Source organism: Pleurodeles waltl, chromosome 4_1, assembly GCF_031143425.1.
Source record: "Pleurodeles waltl isolate 20211129_DDA chromosome 4_1, aPleWal1.hap1.20221129, whole genome shotgun sequence".
In the NCBI taxonomy this organism is placed as follows: domain Eukaryota; kingdom Metazoa; phylum Chordata; class Amphibia; order Caudata; family Salamandridae; genus Pleurodeles; species Pleurodeles waltl.
Window position 1 is genome coordinate 315,445,133 of NC_090442.1, and position 22,977 is coordinate 315,468,109.

The following is a 22,977-nucleotide window of genomic DNA, read 5'->3' on the forward strand; positions in this document are numbered from 1 at the left end:
CTTTAGTGGCTTCTGGAAATCTCACACCTACAATGCCATGTGTCTAGTCATTATCTCATTGTTTTGATTTGCTATCAAACACAAATATAAATTTGGTGGTGACGATAGTTTTTATTATAAAAAACAAACTGTTCCTCGCCTTTAATTCTGCCGCCAAAACAGATGTGGCTGTAGCAACGATGAGAGGTAAATCATCCCACACTGCATATTCAGTCAGGTTGTAATCCATGTTTGTTTTAGTTCACGTGTTCACTGGCCGGGTGATATGAATGGACGTTCATTGAATAAAACACCAAGCATACACTGGACCTGCGGCAGTGGTGTCAGGTAACTCCAGTCAAGAGGCTTCATTAGCGAACCATTATTGGGGTATTCTTGTAATAGGATCCACAATAGGCATGTTTGTGTACGCTATTTCTATCTAGGGTCAGTGTTGGGCTACAGCATTGTATTCAAGTTAGAATAGAAGCTGACTGACTGAAAGGGCTTCCATTCTGCGTTGAGCCACAGGCATCATTTGTCTCGGTATTGTGGGCGTGGAAAGAGTACGATTTCTTTGTAGGAACCCATCGTGGCTAAAGGGACAAACAGAAATGTCACCGAGGTCTGTCTTGTCAGTGCTGTACGCTCCTGCGTGGCAACTGGAACACGCAATGAACAACAGCTACACAGGTGCCATGAGAGAAAATTCTCCCACAGCGTCTGCAGTGGAGCGAAGGGTGTCTGTGGGGGTGGCGGAGGCCACACTTCCTGCGCTGTGAATTTAAAAAACTGGAGTGGACGGCTGCGGCTAACCGTCTTAAATTGAAAGCTGGAAGGCGGTAGCACTTAAAAAATACAGAAAGCAACGTCGGTGATATGCTGCCAGACATCGTTAGCAAGGTACGAGAAATTCAGACGCTGCATCAAATTACATTAATTACACGTACGAAATACACGGGTTATATACTAATAATTAATTTTAAGAAGACGCTTGGCACCACTGTTTAATGTTATGCTCTATAATCAACAGTTTACCCAACTATATTCTACTCTTGTTTCCGACCCATTCACTATGAATGGCTGAGCCCCCCGCACGCGAGACCCACGTGCTACACACAGAGCTCAGCCGCGATCCCTTATCTTCTTTAATAACTTTCTCAATTGGTAATCACAATACTATTCTTTTGATAGTAGAAAAATAACTACATTTACATCTTTCAGCGACTGCTCATTTCATTCAATAAATATTGGCGGGAGGAAATGACAATGCTATTGTGGAAGGACAGCCACGAATAGTAATCGTATTCTGCTTGGTATTGCAAACAAATATTTTTTTAAATTACACAATGAGATTTTTTTTTATTTTCATAACCCATCGATTGACTTACAAAACATTTGTTTACCTCTACATTAACCATCGAAATGCAAAGATGTTAGGTAGTGTTTGGTAAAGTGCTTAAATATACACCGAATGGAAGGCATTTTAAGCAGTCAATAATTGCTTCTGTGAATACACGTGGAACTCTAACATTCCCTCTAACAAGCCTGCGTGCATTTTAGTTAATGACCTATAAAATGACACCTGCAATTATGTCCCCACTGTAGTAAAGATACTCATGTTCGCTGCCCTATCACCAAGGTTCCCATCTGTTTTGTCACCAAACAAAACATTCCTACAGCTCTTTGTTCGCTTAAGCACACCATGGACGCGTTCTGGATGGCGTAAAACATAAACCCAGGACGGGGCAGTTTTCAGACCTGATTGCCCTTGTGTATTCTGATTTCCTTTTAACTCTAGTCTGTACTTTGTTCTAGACATGCGCGTTGACCGCCTCTAGAGGACTAGTTATAAACTGTATTTTGTTTTCGAGAGATTTAAATTACTGCTGTAAAGTCCTTATGAGGTTGTCTGGCCACCATTATCTTGGCTGTGCTCAGGACTTCGAGCTTAACTGTATTTATTTATTGAATTACATAGTTTTGTGGAGTGCAACCGAGGGGCGTCGGAGGCCGTACCACACTACAAACAGAGCATATATACAACAGAGTGTCTACTTACATGCAAGTGCACAAGAGGGCAGTTCTGCGCAGAGCACAGGTTAGCAGCACGAGCACAGCAGTGAAGGGACAGATGGATTGCTAGTCTGGGCACAAGACTCACAGGGTTAAATGAGGTGGAAACCAGCGAATCTGTTTTAATACAAGGGTGATATGCACTTTACAGCTCGTGCACTACTCACAACCAGACCTGCTGCCGAGGAGTACATGATGAATATATGAAAAAGAGAAATAACCAAAGTAATGGAAGCACTGCCAAATAAAGTCTACGCATGTCGTAGCATCAGCCGCCAACATCCCAATTTAGAGGTGGAGGACTGGTAATCTTGTCACAAACGTGGCGGATATCCCGTCTGCCTTATTACAAAAGCATTACAACATAATTCCCTTGTAATAAGGTGGTGGAGGATATTGTAATGCAGTATCTACCCGCCAAACACTAAATCAGGCCTTCAATGAGGCCTGTTAGGAGGGTGTTGTTATAGTCTTTTTCATTTAGAGCTAATTCCTGGTCACTACTCTCTTTAGTGCTTGCATTCCAGTACATTATTTAACCCCTTCGCTGCCAGGCCTTTTCCCCCTCCTGTGCCGAGCCTTTTTTTGGCTATTTGGAGCAGTTCGCGCTTAGGCCCTCATAACTTTTTGTTCACATAAGCTACCCACGCCAAATTTGCGTCCTTTTTTTCCAACATCCTAGGGATTCTAGAGATACCCAGACTTTGTGGGTTCCCCAGAAGGAGGCCAAGAAATTAGCCAAAAAACAGTGAAAATTTCGTTTTTTTCAAAAAAATGGGAAAAATGGGCTGCAGAAGAAGGCTTGTGGTTTTTCCCCTGAAAAGGGCATCAACAAAGGGTTTACGGTGCTAAAATCACCAGCTTCCCAGCTTTCAGGAACAGGCAGACTTGAATCAGAAAACCCAATTTTTCAACACAATTGTGGCATTTTACTGGGACATACCCCATTTTTACGATTTTTTGTGCTTTCAGCCTCCTTCCAGTCAGTGACAGAAATGGGCATGAAACCAATGCTGGATCCCAGAAACCACAACATTTCTGAAAAGTAGACAAAAGTCTGAATTCAGCAAGGGGTAATTTGTGTAGATCCTACAAGGGTTTCCTACAGAAAATAACAACTGAAAAAGAAAAATATTGAAATTGAGGTGAAAAAAACATCACTTTTTCTCTACGTTTTACTCTGTAACATTTACCTGCAATGTCAGATTTTCGAAAGCTATATACCGTTACGTCTGCTGGACTCTTCTGGTTGTGGGGATGTATAGGGCTTGTAGGTTCATCAAGAACTCTAGGTACCCAGAGCCAATAAATGACCTGCACCCTGCAGTGGGTTTTCATTCTATGCTGGGTATACAGCAATTCATTTGCTGAAATATAAAGAGTAAAAAATAGCTATCAAGAAAACCTTTGTATTTCCAAAATGGGCACAAGATAAGGTGTTGAGAAGCAGTGGTTATTTGCACATCTCTGAATTCCGGGGTGCCCATACTAGCATGTGAATTACAGGGCATTTCTCAAATAGACGTCTTTTTTACACACTGTCTTACATTTGGAAGGGAAAAATGTAGAGAAAAACAAGGGGCAATAACACTTGTTTTGCTATTCTATGTTCCCCCAAGTCTCCCGATAAAAATGATACCTCACTTGTGTGGGTAGGCCTAGCGCCCGCAACAGGATATGCCCCAAAACACAACGTGGACACATCACAGAAAACAGAGCTGTTTTTAGCAAAATGCCTACCTGTAGATTTTGGCCTCTAGCTTAGCCGCCACCTAGGGAAACCTACCAAACCTGCGCATTTCTGAAAACTAGAGACCCAGGGGAATCCAAGATGGGGTGACTTGTGTGGCTCGGACCAGGTTCTGTTACCCAGAATCCTTTGCAAACCTCAAAATTTGGCTAAAAAAATACATGTTCCTCACATTTCTGTGGCATAAAGTTCTGGATTCTGAGAGGAGCCACAAATTTCCTTCCACCCAGCGTTCCCTCACGTCTCCCGATAAAAATGATACCTCACTTGTGTGGGTAGGCCTAGCGCCCGCGACAGGAAACGCCCCAAAGCGCAACGTGGACACATCCAAATTTTTGAAGGAAAACAGAGGTGTTTTTTGCAAAGTGCCTACCTGTAGGTTTTGGCCTGTAGCTCAGCCGCCACCTAGGGAAACCTACCAAACCTGTGCATTTCTGAAAACTAGAGACCTAGGGGAATCCAAGATGGGGTGACTTGTGTGGCTCGGACCAGGTTCTGTTACCCAGAATCCTTTGCAAACCTCAAAATTTGGCTAAAAAAACACATGTTCCTCACATTTCTGTGGCAGAAAGTTCTGGAATCTGAGAGGAGCCACAAATTTCCTTCCACCCAGCGTTCCCCCACGTCTCCCGATAAAAATGATACCTCACTTGTGTGGGTAGGCCTAGCGCCCGCGACAGGAAACGCCCCAAAGCGCAACGTGGACACAGCCAAATTTTTGAAGGAAAACAGAGGTGTTTTTTGCAAAGTGCCTACCTGTAGATTTTGGCCTGTAGCTCAGCCGCCACCTAGGGAAACCTACCAAACCTGTGCATTTCTGAAAACTAGAGACCAAGGGGAATCCAAGATGGGGTGACTTGTGTGGCTCGGACCAGGTTCTGTTACCCAGAATCCTTTGCAAACCTCAAAATTTGGCTAAAAAAACACATGTTCCTCACATTTCTGTGGCAGAAAGTTCTGGAATCTGAGAGGAGCCACAAATTTCCTTCCACCCAGCGTTCCCCCACGTCTCCCGATAAAAATGATACCTCACTTGTGTGGGTAGGCCTAGCGCCCGCGACAGGAAACGCCCCAAAGCGCAACGTGGACACAGCCAAATTTTTTAAGGAAAACAGAGGTGTTTTTTGCAAAGTGCCTACCTGTAGATTTTGGCCTGTAGCTCAGCCGCCACCTAGGGAAACCTACCAAACCTGTACATTTCTGAAAACTAGAGACCTAGGGGAATCCAAGATGGGGTGACTTGTGTGGCTCGGACCAGGTTCTGTTACCCAGAATCCTTTGCAAACCTCATAATTTGGCTAAAAAAACACATGTTCCTCACATTTCTGTGGCAGAAAGTTCTGGAATCTGAGAGGAGCCACAAATTTCCTTCCACCCAGCCTTCCCCCACGTCTCCTGATAAAAATGATACCTCACTTGTGTGGGTAGGCGTAGCGCCCGCGACAGGAAACGCCCCAAAGCGCAACGTGGACACATCCAAATTTTTGAAGGAAAACAAAGGTGTTTTTTGCAAAGTGCCTACCTGTAGCTTTTGGCCTGTAGCTCAGCCGCCACCTAGGGAAATCTACCAAACCTGTGCATTTCTGAAAACTAGAGACCTAGGGGAATCCAAGATGGGGTGACTTGTGTGGCTCGGACTAGGTTCTGTTACCCAGAATCCTTCGCAAACCTCAAAATTTGGCTAAAAAAACACATGTTCCTCATATTTCTGTGGTAGAAAGTTCTGGAATCTGAGAGGAGCCACAAATTTCCTTCCACCCAGCGTTCCCCCACGTCTCCCGATAAAAATGATACCTCACTTGTGTGGGTAGGCCTAGCGCAAGCGACAGGAAACGCCCCAAAGCGCAACGTGGACACATCCAAATTTTTGAAGGAAAACAGAGGTGTTTTTTGCAAAGTGCCTACCTGTAGATTTTGGCCTGTAGCTCAGCCGCCACCTAGGGAAACCTACCAAACCTGTGCATTTCTGAAAACTAGAGACCTAGGGGAATCCAAGATGGGGTGACTTGTGTGGCTCGGACCAGGTTCTGTTACCCAGAATCCTTTGCAAACCTCAAAATTTGCATAAAAAAACACATGTTCCTCACATTTCTGTGGCAGAAAGTTCTGGAATCTGAGAGGAGCCACAAATTTCCTTCCACCCAGCGTTCCCCCACGTCTCCCAATAAAAATGATACATCACTTGTGTGGGTAGGCCTAGCGCTCGCGACAGGAAATGGCCCAAAACACAACGTGGACACATCACATTTTTTCATAGAAAACAGTGCCTACGTGTGGATTTTGGCCTCTAGCTCAGCCGGCACCTGGGGAAACCTAGCAAACCAGCGCATTTTTGAAAACTAGAGACCTAGGGGAATCCAAGATGGGGTGATTTGCGGGGCTCTGACCAGGTTCTGTTACCCAGAATCCTTTGCAAACATCAAAATCTGGCCAAAAAACACTTTTTCCTCTCATTTCGGTGACAGAAAGTTCTGGAATCTGAGAGGAGCCACAAATTTCCTTCCACCCAGCGTTCCCCTAAGTCTCTCCATAAAAATGGTACCTCACTTGTGTGGGTAGGCCTAGCGCCCACGAAAGGAAATGGCCCAAAACACAACGTGGACACAACATATTTTTTCACAGAAAACAGAGGTGTTTTTTGCAAAGTGCCTACCTGTGGATTTTGGCCTCTAGCTCAGCCGGCCCCAGGGGGGGGGGGGAAATGCCCTAAAATAAATTTGACCCCCCACCCCCTCAAACCCTTGCCTACGGGGTCGCTTCCCCTGCGTGACATTGGCGCCAAAAAACAAATCCCCGGTGCCTAGTGGTTTCTGCCCCCTTGGGGGCAGATTGACCTAAAATCGACCAATCTGCCCCCAAGGGGGGCAGAAATAGTCTAAACATAGTTTGCCCCCCAGGGGAGCGACCCTTGCCTGATGGGTCGCTCCCCATCTCTAAAAAAACAAACATAAAAAAAAAAAACACACAAAAAAAAATTGCCCTGGCGCCTAGAGGTTTCTGCCCCCCCCTGGTGGCAGATCGGCCTAATAATAGGCCGATCTGCCCCCAGGGGGGGCAGAAATGGCCTAAGATAAATTTGCATCCCCAACCCCCACCCCCCCACCAGGAGCGACCCTTGCCTACGGGGTCGCTCCCCCTGCGTGACATTGGCGCCAAAAAACGAATCCCCGGTGCCTAGTGGTTGCAGATTGACCTAAAATCGACCAATCTATCCCCAAGGGGGGCAGAAATGGTCTAAATACAATTTGCCCCCCAGCGGAGCGACCCTTGCCTGATGGGTCGCTCCCCATCTCTAAAAAAAACCAAACAAACAACAAAAAAAAACACAAAAAAAAAATGTGACCTGGCGCCTAGAGGTTTCTGCCCCCCCTGGGGGTTGATCGGCCTAATACCAATAGGCCGATCTGCCCCCAGGGAGGGCAGAGATGGCCTAAAATAATTTTCCCCCCCCTACCCCCTACCCCCCCCCCATGCAAAAGCATTTCTCTTTCAATCGCGCTGGAAGCTCTGCTTCCAGCGCGATGGGGGAGACCCTGTGACTAATCAGCGCGCGCTCGCACGCTGACGTCACAGGGGGGGTTGGGGGGGTCGGGATGGGGGGGAAGGGCTTCCCCTTCCATCCCTGACTTGGGGGGGGTGGGGGGGAACCCCACAGAGGGAGCGCTAGCGCTCCCTCTGGGCTCTGTGCACAGGACGTAATGGTTACGTCCTGGGCACAGCAGCACTGTGCCTCAGGACGTAACCATTAAGTCCTGGGCACTGAAGGGGTTAAATGTTTATGGCATAGTCTGTTGTTACTGGACTCCCTTAATATTTTTATATGTTACTGAAGATGAGGCATGTTTTCAAGCATGACATCAAACGATGTTGCCTTTTTAAGGACTGTGGGTGAAATTCCTAACATCTTGAGGGAGGTAGTATAGTGTACTTTTGTCGAGCTTTCCTGGGACGGAGATATCAGGAAAAATCCAGTTTTGGAGTGGTTGACTTTCAGTTTCTGTAGTGCCATCTTCTAGTTGATTTGCTCAAGATATTTAGCAAGAAAAAACACCTCATCTGTAGAGTTTATTCTAAGGTAAATCTGAGTGTCATCATTGATGTAAAGATCCTTAAGGAGGTCCACCAATGGCTCCATGTTAAGGTTGAACAAAATGAGAGCAATGATGGAACAGATTGTCAGACGGTGCAGTGTACTTCATGCCTGATTGTCCATATATATTACTTTACCGTTGCTGAAATGAGGCAAACCATTTCAATACAGTGCCTTCAGCTCTCGGTGTGTTACTAGAGTATCAAGCATAATGTGATGATAAAACTTTATGGCAAGGTCGAGTAGAATGAGGAAAGATGATTTCCCACAATCCACGATATTAAGGGCATCATCATCTACTTGAAACATGACAATTTTGTGTTGAGGCCTGTAGGAAGTTGGCTCTGTATGTACTATTTCAAAGTAAGAAATAGCAGGTACAGAGTCCAAGGGTTCCCCTTAGAGGTAAGATAGTGGCAAAAAGAGATAATTCTAATGCTCTATTTTGTGGTAGTGTGGTCGAGCAGTAGGCTTATCAGAGGGTAGTGTTAAGCATTTGTTGTTCACACACAGGCAATAAATGAGGAACACACACTCAAAGACAATTCCAGGCCAATAGGTTTTTGTATAGAAAAATATATTTTCTTAGTTTATTTTAAGAACCACAGGTTCAAGATTCACAGTCAATACTTCAAATGAAAGGTACTTCACTTAGATATCATGGGAACCTTGAAAGAGCAAAATAGCATGTACAGTTTTGGCAAAAATGGCAATAAGCTATTTTAAAACTAGACAGTGCAATTTTCAACAGTTCCTGGAGGTGGTAAGTATTTGTTAGTTTTGCAGGTAAGTAAACCACCTACAGGGTTCAAAGTTGGGTCCAAGGTAGCCCACCGTTGGGGGTTCAAGGCAACCCCAAAGTTACCACACCAACAGCTCAGGGCCGGTCAGGTGCAGAGGCCAAAGTGGTACCCAAAACACATAGGCTTCAATTGAGAAGGGGTGCCCCGGTTCCAGTCTGCCAGCAGGTAAGTACCCGCGACTTCGGAGGGCAGACCAGGGGGGTTTTGTAGGGCACCAGGGGGGGACACAAGTCAGCCCAAAAAAGTACACCCTCAGCGGCACGGGGGCGGCCGGGTGCAGAGTGCAAACAGGCGTCGGGTTTGCAATAGGTTTCAATGGGAGACCCGGGGGTCTCTTCAGCGATGCAGGCAGGCAAGGAGGGGGCTCCTCGGGCTAGCCACCACCTGGGCTAGGTAGAGGGCCTCCTGGGTGTCACTCCTGCACTGGACATCGGATCCTTCAGGTCCTGGGGGCTGCGGGTGCAGTGTGTTTACCAGGTGTCGGGTTCTTTGAAGCAGGCAGTCGCGGTCAGGGGGAACCTCTGGATTCCCTCTGCAGGCGTAACTGTGGGGGCTCAGGGGGGTCAACTCTGGCTACTCACGGGCTCACAGTCGCCAGGGAGTCCTCCATGTAGTGTTAGTTTTCCGCAGGTCGAGCCGGGGGCGTCAGGTGCAGAGTGGAAAGTCTCACGCTTCCGGCTTTAAAAGTTGCTTCTTTGTTGCAGAGTTGCAGTTTCTTTGGAACAGGGCCGCTGTCCTTGGGAGTTCTTGGTCCTTTTAAATGCAGGGTAGTCCTCTGAGGCTTCAGAGGTCACTAGACCCTGGGTGACGCGTCGCTGTTGCAGTTTTTCTTGAAGTGGGGAGACAGGCCGGTAGTGCTGGGGCCAAAGCAGTTGGTGTCTCTGTGTTCTCTGCAGGGCTTCAGTTCAGCAGTCATTCTTTGTCTTCAGATTGCAGCAATCTATCTTGCTTGGTTCTGTGGGCCCCTAAATACTAAATTTAGGGGTGTGTTTAGGTCTGGTGGGTTAGTAGCCAGTGGCTACTAGCCCTGAGGGTGGCTACACCCTCTTTGTGCCTCCTCCCTGAGGGGAGGGGGGCACATCCCTAATCCTATTGGGGAAATCCTCCATCTGCAAGATGGAGGATTTCTAAAAGTCAGAGTCACCTCAGCTCAGGACACCTTAGGGGTTGTCCTGACTGGCCAGTGACTCCTCCTTGTTTTTCTCATTATCTCCTCCGTCCTTGCCGCCAAAAGTGGGGCCGTGGCCGGAGGGGGCGGGCATCTCTACTAGCTTAAGTGCCCTGTGGCGCTGTAACAAAGGGGGTGAGCCTTTGAGGCTCACCGCCAGGTGTTACAGTTCCTGCAGGGGGAGGTGAGAAGCACCTCTACCCAGTACAGGCTTTGTTACTAGCCACAGAGTGACAAAGGCACTCTCCCCATGTGGCCAGCATGTCTGGTGTGTGGCAGGCTGGCAAAACTAGTCAGCCCACACTGGAAGTCGGGTATGTTTTCAGGGGGCATCTCTAAGATGCCCTCTGGGGTGTATTTCACAATAAAATGTACACTGGCATCAGTGTGCATTTATTGTGCTGAGAAGTTTGATACCAAACTTCCCAGTTTTCAGTGTAGCCATTATGGTGCTGTGGAGTTCGTGTATGACCGACTCCCAGACCATATACTCTTATGGCTACCCTGCACTTACAATGTCTAAGGTTTTGCTTAGACACTGTAGGGGCATAGTGCTCATGCACCTATGCCCTCACCTATGGTATAGTGCACCCTGCCTTAGGGCTGTAAGGCCTGCTAGAGGGGTGACTAATCTATGCCATAGGCAGTGTGAGGTTGGCATGGCACCCTGAGGGGAGTGCCATGTCGACTTAGTCATTTTCTCCCCACTAGCACACACAAGCTGGCAAGCAGTGTGTCTGTGCTAAGTGAGGGGTCCCCAGGGTGGCATAAAGCATGCTGCAGCCCTTAGAGACCTTACCTGGCATCAGGGCCCTTGGTACCAGGGGTACCAGTTACAAAGGACTTACCTGGATGCCAGGGTGTGCCAATTGTGGAAACAAAGGTACAGTTTTAGGGAAAGAACACTTTTAAGCAAAACCTTAGACATTGTGAGTGCAGGGAAGCCATAAGAGTATATGGTCTGGGAGTCTGTCAAAAACGAACTCCACAGCTCCATAATGGCTTCACTGAATACTGGGAAGTTTGGCATCAAACTTCTCAGAATAATAAACCCACACTGATGCCAGTGTTGGATTTATTAAAAAATGCACACAGAGGTCATCTTAGAGATGCCCCCTGTATTTTACCCAGTTGTTCAGTGCAGGACTGACTGGTCTGTGCCAGCCTGCTGCTGAGAGACGTGTTTCTGACCCCATGTGGTGAGGGCCTTTGTGCTCTCTGAGGACAGAAACAAAAGCCTGCTCTGGGTGGAGGTGCTTCACACCTCCCCCCTGCAGGAACTGTGACACCTAGCAATGAGCCTCAAAGGCTCAGGCTTCGTGTTACAATGCCCCAGGGCACTCCAGCTAGTGGAGATGCCCGCCCCCTAGACACAGCCCCCACTTTTGGCGGCAAGTCCAGGGGAGATAAGGAGAAAAACATGGAGTAGTCACCCACCAGTCAGGACAGCCCCTAAGGTGTCCTGAGCTGAGGTTACCCCTGCCTGTAGAAATCCTCCATCTTGATTTTGGAGGATTCCCCCAATAGGATTAGGGATGTGCCCCCCTCCCCTCAGGGAGGAGGCACAAAGAGGTTGTAGCCACCCTCAAGGACAGTAGCCATTGGCTACTGCCCTCCCAGACCTAAACACACCCCTAAATTCAGTATTTAGGGGCTCCCGAGAACCTAGGAAATCAGATTCCTGCAACCTGAAGACGAAGAAGGACTGCTGACCTGAAGCCCTGCAGAGAAGACGGAGACACCAACTGCTTTGGCCCCAGCCCTACCGGCCTGTCTCCCCACTTCAAGAAAAACTGCAACAGCGACACGTCCCCCAGGGTCCAGCGACCTCTGAAGTCTCAGAGGACTACCCTGCATCTAAAAGGACCAAGAAACTCCCGAGGACAGTGGCCCTGTTCCACAAAGACTGCAAACTTTCAACAAAGAAACAACTTTAAAAGGACTCCACTTTTCCCGCCTTAAGCGTGAGACTTTCCACTCTGCACCCGACGCCCCCGGCTCGACTTGCGGAGAAACAACACTACAGGGAGGACTCCCCAGCGACTGCGAGCCCGTGAGTAGCCAGAGTTGACCCCCCTGAGCCCCCCCAGCGACGCCTGCAGAGGGAATCCAGAGGCTCCCCCTCACCGCGACTGCCTGCTTTAAAGTACCCGACGCCTGGTAAAGACACTGCACCCGCAGCCCCCAGGACCTGAAGGATTCGACCTCCAGTGCAGAGGCGACCCCCAGGTGGCCCTCTCCCTTGCCCAGGTGGTGGCTACCCCGAGGAGCCCCCCCTCGCCTGCCTGCTTCGCTGACGAGACCCCTGGGTCTCCCATTGAAACCAATTGCAAACCTGATGCTTGTTTGCACTCTGCACCCGGCCGCCCCTGTGCCGCTGAGGGTGTACTTTTTGTGCTGACTTGTGTCCCCCCCGGTGCCCTACCAAACCCCCCTGGTCTGCCCTCCGAAGTCGCGGGTACTTACCTGCTGGCAGACCGGAACCGGGGCACCCCCTTCTCCATTGAAGTCTATGCGTTTTGTGCACAACTTTGAACTCTGCACCTGACCGGCCCTGAGCTGCTGGTGTGGTAACTTTGGGGTTGCTCTGAACACCCTACGGTGGGCTACCTTGGACCCAAACCTGAACCCTGTAAGTGCTTTACTTACCTGAAAACTAACGAAATACGTACTTCCCCAGTAACTGTTGAATTTTGCACTGTGTCTAGTTTTAAAATAGCTGATTGCCATTTTTTCCCAAAACTGTACATGTTATATTGTTGATTCAAAGTTCCTAAGATCCCTGAGTGAAATACCTTTCATTTAAAGTATTGATTGTAAATCTTGAACCTGTGGAAAAGAAAATATATTTTTCTATACAAAAACCTATTGGCCTGGAATTGTCTTTGAGTGTGTGTTCCTCATTTATTGCCTGTGTGTATGTACAACAAATGCTTAACACCACCCTCTGATAAGCCTACTGCTCAACCACACTACCAAAAAATAGAGCATTAGAATTATCTCTTTTTGCCACTATCTTACCTCTAAGGGGAACCCTTGGACTCTGTGCATGCTATTTCTTACTTTGAAATAGTACATACAGAGCCAACTTCCTACATCTAGCCTGCCTAATTTTTATTTATTTGCATTCTTAAAAACTGAAGCCCAACGGCAGTAATGGTGGTTGAAGTGCACAGCAACTGCCGGGGTTCTAATGGGTTAAGCTGCCGGTTTCATGCATGAGGCTGCACAGCAATAAGCGTGACTTCTGTGTGTGTAATTATGTTTGAGTGTGCGTGCCCCTGATGTGCTTATATGTGTGCCTTCGTGTATATGGCGTGGGAAGAGGTATGTATACCTGTGGCTTTGTTTCTGTGGGATTCTCGAGCACTGCCTCTTTCCTACAATATTTATGTATAGTATTTTCCACGTGAAGTCCCATGAAAGTGGTAGCAATCAGCAGGTCCTTCCCTGCCTCTGCTCATTATTATATGTAAAGCACCCCTCCTCTCCTTCAGCTCCTGGTCATGGCTCCTAAACACTGATTGAGTTATCAGGGCAGAATAATGTTAGGGGGATACTGTGTTTATTTGCGCAAACACAGAGTGAGGTGGGAAAGTGTGAACAGCTCAGCAAAACCTTAATGGAAATAATGTTCAGCTCTTTCCGTGGTAAGCCCAGCAGACTGCACTCAAAGTGTACATTTGATTAGAGTATGAACCTTTAGTGGCGGCATACATCAAAGGAGCCGAGCCAGTGTTGAGTTGAATGTGTAATGCACAGAATGTTTTTTTACGTGCTCGCCTTTGTGTGTGAATAATGTGTGCATGTGTGTGCTTCCGCGTATGTATTTGTGGTTCTATTGTGTATGTGCGTATGTGTGTATAGTGTGTCTGTGTGTGTGTGTTGGTGTTAGGCATGCTTGTGTATGCGGGAGGCTTGTGGAATGTGTTCATGGTGTGTGTAGGTGCCTGTGGGTGTATAGTATGTGTGCGAGTTTGGCATATGTGTTTGCTTGTATTCTGTGTGTGTGTTTCTTTATGTTTCTGGGCTGTTGGGGGATTGATGGTGTGAGTGTGTGCAAGGGTTAGGTATAGGGAAGCTCTGCCAGTATGGTCAGTACAGTGAACGTCAGTGTGTATGAGCAGCATGGAAGCCAGGTTCACAAACTTATTGGTGGGGCCCAGTTTATATGAGTGGGGGTTGGTGCTTCGAGAGTAGTGAGGCATAATAATTGCTGAACAAGGGGGGAAGCCCAGATAGCGGTTATATTTTCTCCAGCTGCATCCTGCGACCCTCATTATGGGTATTATGGAATTTGGTTTGGTTTGGCTACAATTCTGGATAGAATCGGTGCATCAGTGTCGGCTAGTTAAGAGGTTTTCCCTGGAATGGGGGATAACTGCTCAGACCCCGTAATATGAGGTCCTTTTACAGGCAGTTTTCACAGATTCTAGGGAACAAATGCTGACATTTTCCATTTCCTCTGAACAGGCAAAAAGTGGCAGTGGGAAGGCTTGTGGGGTGGTGGTTATTTTTGCTGGGCAGGCTTGTGCCTGTCTTGGGGTAGCACTGTCTACAGGGGTTGGTGGGGACTGGACATTTGTAAGTAAAATAGTTCAGTGATTACAATACCACACCCAACCCTGACCTACAGAACCCTAGCCAAAATTGGCTCTACCTTTGGTTTGGGTATAAATTTGTGGCTCAGGAAAGTTTTAGCCAGACCTCTCGTAGGGTGTATCACAGAACAGCATCTTCTGGAGCCATGCTTTGTGCGAAGATTCAACTTCAGTGCTGTGCCTCTATAAATAAGCTGTGAGGATGTGGTGGCAGTCTTAAATATCCCAGAAGGAGACCAAGCATTTAGTCCTTCTCCCCTTCTGAGCTGGAGGGGGGTTTGGGCTCTTTAAGGTCCTGCAGCCAATCTCAAAGGCGGGTTTGGAGTGCTTTGGGCAGGTGCAAGGAGGTTTGTACAGGGAAGAGAAAGTGAGGTTAGGTGAAAATTTTAGTTAAACCGTAACGTTTTAAACTAAAATAATTGGAATTCACCAGTTATAGTTAGCTCAAGTTGATTTCTCTTGCTGCGTCCCCTAGCATTCCCAGAAAAAAAAATCTAAAAAAAGGGCCTACTTACCAGTCATTGGCCTCCTTATCACTATGATGCCTAGCAAGTTGAAAGCATAGTTGTGAAAAATATTTTTTAGAACGTGCTCCTCTGGGAATGGACAAAGACCAGCATGCTAACAATTGCACGTTTAATCATAATGTACGTCCTTTCCTTTTTACACATCACTTTGTATGGTAAAACAAAACATTACTTCTGATGGATACACTTCTGATGGATACACCTACCTGTGGATTCCTCATCTAAAGAATTCTCCCCCTCGCGCCAGCTTCATTGGAAATTTTCTTCTAGCTCTGCACGTCGACGATGACGTCACAATTGCCCGGCTCCACGCGACGCCGTATGACGTCATCCAGGCAATAAGAAGCCCTCATTGACGTGCAGACGTCAGTTCCCTTTTTTCCGTGCCTTCGAATAACGGTTTTTCTTCTAGGCTAACAGGGAGCTACAGTTGCGCATCTGTAGTTACTATGTCGCAGCCAAGAAAATCTGGCTTTAAACCTTGTAACCAGTGTGGGGGGCGGATGTCGGTCACTGACCCCCATGAAAATTGTTTATGGTGCCTTAGTTCCGACCATGAGGTCGAGTCATGCGGTTTGTGCCAGCGCATGAACCCTAAGGCACTAAAGGAGAGAGAGGCAAAATTATTCCTAGCCCGGTCCAAGAAGAGGAAGGAAAGGCTTCATCATAGAGAGTCTTCTTCAAAATCTTCGAAGACTCATCGTCACCATGGGGACTCTCAGCGTCGCCATGACTCTCGGTGCCGATCGAGCAGAGGCCGGTCCAGGTCCAGATCCAGATCTCCGTCAGCTCGGCACCGTCCGACGTGGGAGATTAGCCCGACCATCACTCCTCCGCCTCCTACGATTCTGGCTTCTCCGACTTCACCCTTGTCGGTGTTTGAAGTCGAGCCTCATCAGTAACCGGCGGCTTCTCTGGAGCAGGAGATGCCTGGTCCATCATCGGCTTCTATGCCGGCGCCGACTCCGCAAGCTTATCCGGCTTTCCCGGGTACGGATCCTGCTGCATTTTTAAATGCAATGTTTAATATCTTTTCCACCATGGCGCCTGGTGGAGGGCATGCGGGTCCGTCAGGCCCTTTGGCTTTTAACTTGGGTGCTCCGGCTCCATACAAGCTGACACCCTTCATGCCATTTCTGCCTTCTGGAGCTGCTTCGGCGCCGATGCCCTTGGTGTTGCCCAGGAGGCCTGTGACACCTACAATGTCTGCTACTCCGGCGCCGGTGGATTCTCCACGGATCCAGTCCACAGTTAAGTTGCCTGTGGCGCCGGAGGGTCCGGCGACGGATGGATCCGAGGATCGGCGCCGGCGAAGATCTTCGGCGTCGGCTGACGCCTTATCAATGCCGGGACTCAAATCCAGGCTCTGATCCAGGAGATTAGCATTACGCCTCCTAGAGGAAGAAGAATATAGCAGACAGCATCTGGAGGAAGGCGAAATCTTGGAGCCTTCAGGTGATTTCCAAGGCTTGGACACAGCAAGTGACATTGACACTTCCCCGGAATAGGATTTGGCTTCCCCAGGGGAGTATACCGAAGAGGCTGCATCTTTTCATGCGGTGATAAGGAAGGCTGCAGAATTTTTAGATCTTCTTCTTCTGGCTGCTGAGATGAAAAGAAACCTTTTGACTGAAGTGCTGCATCCGGCTTCAGTAGTGGCGGAGCCTCTCTTGCCCTTTAATGAGGCTTTCTTGGACCCCATCAAAGATATTTGGAGGAAGCCAGTGACTTCTACAGCTGTCAACAGGGCGGTAGCGAGGCGCTATCGTGCGGCTCCAGGTGACCCAAACTTCCTCTCCAAACATCCAACTCTGGAGAGTTTGGTTGTTCAGGCATCGTGCTCCTCCCGGTCAGCCCCTGGCTCATTCCTCGGGACCCATGCGGACAGGGAGTCTAAGAAAATGGACCACGCAGCAAAGAAGGCCTTTTCTTCGTGCAGTATGGCCTTGAAGTCGACCAATGCAACTTGCATTTTGGTACGTTACATTCATGCCCTTATGGAAGAGGCGAAAGGTCATCCTGACTTGCCACAAGAGGTGTTGCATCTGTTAACGGACGCTCAGGCGGCGGCGACTCAGGTGATTCAGTCTGGGTTGGACACCTCAGACTCCGTGGCAAGGGCTATGGGTACATCCATAGTGTCGAGGCGTCAGGCTTGGCTGTGTTCATCAGGCTTCTCCTCGGATGTGCAATCTGCTCTGCTGGACCTGCCTTTTGATGGGGAAAAACACTTTGGGACAAAAGCAGATTCTGCCCTTGAATGTTTCAAAGAGAGCAGAGCCACAGCGAGGTCGTTGGGACTTCAGGCAGTCACTTCCTCTACCTTTAGATCATATAGGAAGTTTAGAGGTTTTGGACGTGGCTCCTCCTTTTGTGGCAGGTTCCAGGCGCCACCAAAATCCCCTGCCTTACAGATCCTTCAGAGGCAGGGGCAGAGTACGTACAAGAGGAGCCACCCAGCAGCACTCTGCCTCTTCCTCAGGAGGGGTGCAGCAGGGAAAGCAGCCTTAGTCCTCCACCACTCCCTGTTCACGTGTCTCCGGTAGGGGGGAGACTTGCCTAATTTCTTCCCATATGGGAGTTTATAACATCAGAGTCCTGGGTCATCGGCATTGTGAAGAAGGGGTACCCTCTTCCCTTTCGGGAGTTCCCTCCTCCCTTCCCTCCCCACCCATCCTTCTGTTCGGAAGACCATCTTCTGTTACTGCAGCAGGAGGTGTTATCCCTATTGTCAAAAGGCGCAGTGGAGTTGGTTCCGGAGCAGGAGAGGAGTCAGGGCTGTTATTCAAGATACTTCCTGATCCCCCAAAAAGATGGTCGGTTGAGACCAATTCTAGACCTGAGGATTTTGAATTGGTTCCTCAAGCAGGAAAAGTGTAAAATGCTGACCCTTTCACAGGTTCTTTTGGCGTTGAACGAAGGAGATTGGATGGTGTCTGTCGATTTGCAGGATGTGTACTTCCATATTCCGATCTTAAAATCGCACAGGAAGTATCTCCGGTTTGTGGTGGGGTCGCAGCATTATCAGTTTGCGGTCCTTCCGTTTGGTCTTACTTCAGCACCTCGAGTCTTCACAAAGTTGATGGCGGTGGTTGCGGCAGAGCTCAGAAGAAGAGGGATAGCGGTGTTTCCCTATCTGGACGATTGGTTGATCAAAGCGAAGGCTCCAGGGCTCGTGCGGAGTCACCTGCAGTCGGCAACTCAGTTGTTGTTTGACCTGGGTTTTACGATCAATGTGCCCAAATCTCACCTGGAGCCCTCGCAACGCCTCCTGTTCATAGGGGAAGTACTGGACACAACATTGAATCAGGCCTTTCCTCCGCCCCAGTGGGTTCAGGACATTCAGGCGTTGATTCCAATGTTTCGAAATGGAGCGGTAGTTCCAGTCCTCAAGGTCCTTCGTTTGCTCGGTCTGTTTGCTTCTTGCATACTTCTGGTCACTCATGCACGCTGGCACATGAGGGCTCCTAGGTGGTGCGTCCGCAGGCAGTGGTTTCAGCACAAAGGGGATCTCGAGGATTCGATCACGATCTCCAGAGACACTGCGGTGGATCTTCAGTGGTGGGCTGCAGTCGGAAACCTGTCGCAAGGAAGGCCATTCTCACTGCCTCTGCCAGTGGCCACAGTTGTAACGGATGCTTCCACTCTAGGGTGGGGAGCTCATCTGGGGGACCTGGAGGTCAAAGGCCTTTGGTCTCCAGTGGAACAGAGGTTTCACATCAATCTGTTGGAATTGCGGGCAGTACGTCTGGCTCTCAAGGCCTTTCTCCCTTCCATTCGCGGTCAGCCAGTATAGGTCCTGACGGACAACACTACCGCGATGTGGTATATAAACAAGGAGGGAGGAGTGGGGTCGTACCTTCTTTGCAGAGAAGCTCTTCGACTCTGGTCCTGGCTTCAGGACCACAAGATTTGCTTGGTAGCAAATTATTTGGCTGGGGTTCTGAATGTACGCGCGGATGTTCTCAGTCGACGCAGCTCGGTCGACCACGAGTGGTGTCTTCATCCGGATCTGGTTCTTTACATCTTCCAGATGTGGGGGTGTCTGCAGATAGATCTGTTTGCTACTCAGGAGAACGCGCAGTGCCCGTTATTTTGCAGCCTCCAGTATCCGGTGCAAGTAGCTTTTGGGGACGCGTTTCAGATGTCCTGGAAGGGTCAGTTGCTTTACGCGTTTCCTCCCATACCCCTGATTCCTCGAGTTCTGAGGAAGATCCACCAAGACCGGGCCCAGGTCATCTTGATAGCCCCGGATTGGCCAAGAAGGGTGTGGTACACAGACCTTCTCCAACTCTCTCTGTGCCCTCCGCTCCGCCTCCCTTACAGGGTGGACCTCCTCTCGCAGTCGCAGGGGCAGATTCTACATCCCCACCTCCAAAGTTGCACCTTCATGTCTGGAGATTGAACGGGGCAATCTGAGTGCTTTTTCTCTCCCGTGGGAAGTGGTGGATGTTATTTTATCGGCCAGGCGACACTCCACCAAATCGATCTATGCAAGTAGGTGGGCTAGATTTGTACGTTGGTGTGGATCATTGTCTCACCAGAGATGAAAATCACTTTAGATCTGGAGATGGAATGGTGGACAGAAGAATAAGATATGTAATCTCGATCTTGAGGGTGCCTCACACTCCAGATAGTGATAATTCCTTATTCTTTGATTTGTTCCTGAATCTCCCTGGATATTTCTCTTTTTATGGACCAGGTAGGTATAGAGCTGTTGTTGGAAAATGGTCCTCTCTGAAGGGTCACCCCAAACATTTTGCCTTCCTTCACCTCTTTTTCTGACAACATTTTTGTTGGCTTTAGGTCTCTGGACATTTTACCACCACTAACCAGTGCTAACGTGCATGTGCTCTCTCCCTAAAAAAATGGTAACATTGGCTCATACCCAGTGGGCATACTTAATTTACTTGTAAGCCCCTAGTAAAGTGCACTACATGTGCCCAGGGCCTGTAAATAAATGCTACTAGTGGGCCTGGAGCAATGATTGTGCCACCCACAAAAGTAGCCCCCTAACCTTGTCTCAGGCCTGCCATTGCAAGGCCTGTGCGTGCAGTTTCACTGCCACTTCGACTTAGCATTTAAGACTACTTTCTAAGCCTTAAACTCCCCCTTTTCTACTTATAGGTCACCCCTAAGGTAGGCCCTAGGTAACCTATAGGGCAGGGTGCCATGTAAGTAAAAGGCACTGCATGTACCTATATGTTTTTACGTGTCCTGGTAGTGAAAAGCTCACACATTTGTTTTCCACTACTGTGAGGCCTGCTCCTCTCATAGACTAGAATTAGGGCTGCCGTCATATACTTTCAAGGGTTAGATTCTGATCTGGAAGGAGTAGCCCTGTCATGTTTAGTATGGCCAGAATGGCAAATGAAAATCCTCCTTACTGGTGAAATTGGATTTAATATTACTATTTTAGAAATGCCACTTTTAGAAAGTGAACAAACACAAATGATGAACGGTATGCGGAACCAATCAAACATTCACTCCAAGTCAAAGATTTGGATTTCATCCATCAGTTCCTTTGTTCACCAAGCCATCCCAGTTTGGAGCCAGCCGTATGCAAATCAATCTTGACCCCGTTCCCCATGGGCACTATCCAGCCTGAACTGCCCGGCCAGGTCCTCCCTGGACCAGAAACAAGCATCCTAGACCGGTTTCAGGGTATCACCCTTCATCAGCCAGGCTAGCTTGAATCCAGTGGCATAGTGAGCTGGGGACCTAAGTCTGGGCATACCCATGGCACTTAGGGCAGCAAAAGCAAACCAACACAAATGATGGATGGAATGCTTGTGCCAGCCACCTTATGCTACACCTTTCCCAGAAATCTATCTTGCTCCTGGCTAATGCATATAGGCTCACTATCATGATTATGCCCCTTTTGCAGTTGCCTTCCTTCTCTGTGTACCAGCCCTTCTTGCACCCACTCAGCTAATGATCTTGACAAATAACAACCTTCTCCAGTCTTTCTAGGTGCATTTTAATGGTACTAATGAGTGTAATGTTTCAAGTGGAAGCAAGCTGAATCACCCCTCTTCAGGTGCATCTATTGGAGATTCACAACTTCTGCCTCCTCACATGTTAGAAGAGTGTTTCTTTTCTTTATTTTGGAAGGGGAATTAGGCCCCTTTACATTTATCAATAAAGCTCAGAATATAGATTATGGTGGCTGCCACTGTGAAGCACAATGAGGAAGGAGTCTTGGCTGTCAAAGGACCGCTTCCTCGATCCCCCAGGGGGACTAAAGACAGGCTGTCACCCGGAAGTCAATATGATTTCTGTGTTAAAGGAGGCCGTATTGATGTTGACCGAGAAAAAGGAGAGGAGAAAGAACGGCAAGGAACCGACAAAGCGACCACAAACAGTCGGCGGCGGAGACAACACCGGGAAGTCGATGATGGAGGCGAGGAGGACGGCACGGATGAAGGAACGTGTGTGGCACAGAGAGACAAAGTTCCCCAGGACGAGAGAGGTGGACAAAAGGCTCACGCTCCTGGCCACATTCCAGGAGGGACGTCGCTTACCAAGGTACAGTCCATATTTGGGAGAGGCCATCTGGCAAAACTTACAGATGTGCTGTGACAGTAGGAAGGGTTAGGAGAATGAAAATAAGGGAGGTTGCAGAGAAGGGGCACTGAGATACTGCACCCTAAGAGGAATTAATAATTGGGGAGCACAGGAGAGCCTAAATTATACACTGGTGATAACTCCTTACCATCCACCATCCTTCTTCCCTCACAAGCACTATACCAAACCCTAACCCTAATCCAAAGGGGAAAGAACACTTACCTGATTCTTTTCTGCACTATTTTGACCGTGGTACAAGGGCATCCAAAAAAAGCACCAGCAGCTCCACCTGAAAGACAGAAAACAAGACGGTGTAAAGGAATAGGAACCGGAGAAGAACCCAGAGATAAAAAAGGTGATGAACATAATAACTTATGAAAAGAAAAACTGTGACAACTAAAGACGAGTGTGAACCCTAAAAATATATGCCTCATCCTTCTTATTGAAGAGAAACTCCTGAGCAACAATCATCCACTCACAGGTGGGTTGTCTCCATCTCTGGATTTGGCATGCCCAATACCTTCTTGTTGTTTGTCTGTTCATATCCTCCCCTGATGTCCCCCAGACCTCTTATTCCTTGTTAACCAAATAATTCTACTAAACACAACACAACAGATTGGGGTACCAACCAAAAAACTGGAGTAAGGATGAAAAATTAGGACCCTTATTGGGTACGATTACCAGTCCATTGTCCGAGTGTTTTCTTGGTAGTGTCTTTGTACTAGAAGATATTCTATTAAAAGAAACTGGAGTTCTCTCTTGGTTTCATATTCACGGATGGTCTAAGGGAGGACTATGGTCAGTTACTTTTGGTAGGCATTTCTTTCAGTTTTTTTTTTCCTCTTTTTGCCGGGTGTCCGGCTTAGATTTTCACATCAGAGGGCAATCACACCCTGGTTCTCATTTCATTTGTTTTTGTCTGTTGTGTGTAGTCTCCTACTGTGTCGTTCTCTCTGAGGAGCTTAAGGCCTTCCTCCACTGTGTTGACATGATTAGTTCTACCATCAGCCTAAGAGATATGCACAGGAATGTTCATATGAATCTGAACTTATTTTTGTTCAGGTCATGGGGGAGTGGTTTCAGTTGCAGGCGTTTCTCAAGGACGGACTGGGAATGGTCTTGTAATAATATGATTTTGTCACCGTCATGGTGGAGCTGCAAAGATTTCCATACTTCTCTCAACACTGACTCCTTTTGTTGGAATGAAGAAAACGTCACCACTATTTTTCTTGTTTTATTATTGGTAGTAGAGATAGTCTAGTTCTCATTCTATGCACTTCCTCCATGCCAACAGTCTCTCCTTCTGCCATTCATAGTATTCAACCAAAAGCTGAGTGAGCATACACCAATAGGTTGTTGCCTTCTGCTTCTTCTGTTACATTTCTGATTCTAATATTGCCTCTATGAGCTCTGTTC

General features: G+C 48.0%; 1 protein-coding gene across 1 annotated transcript in view; it reads left to right on the forward strand.

The window, feature by feature from the left end:
* Positions 1-603: 603 nt before the first annotated feature.
* The window catches only part of DYRK4 (dual specificity tyrosine phosphorylation regulated kinase 4), a 1,116,119-nt gene continuing 1,093,745 nt past the window's right edge, over positions 604-22,977 (forward strand). The window contains exon 1 of the mRNA XM_069230054.1: positions 604-882. Coding sequence (XP_069086155.1) covers positions 859-882 — 24 coding nt within the window. The 5' untranslated portion in view covers positions 604-858. The remainder of the gene's footprint in view (positions 883-22,977) is intronic.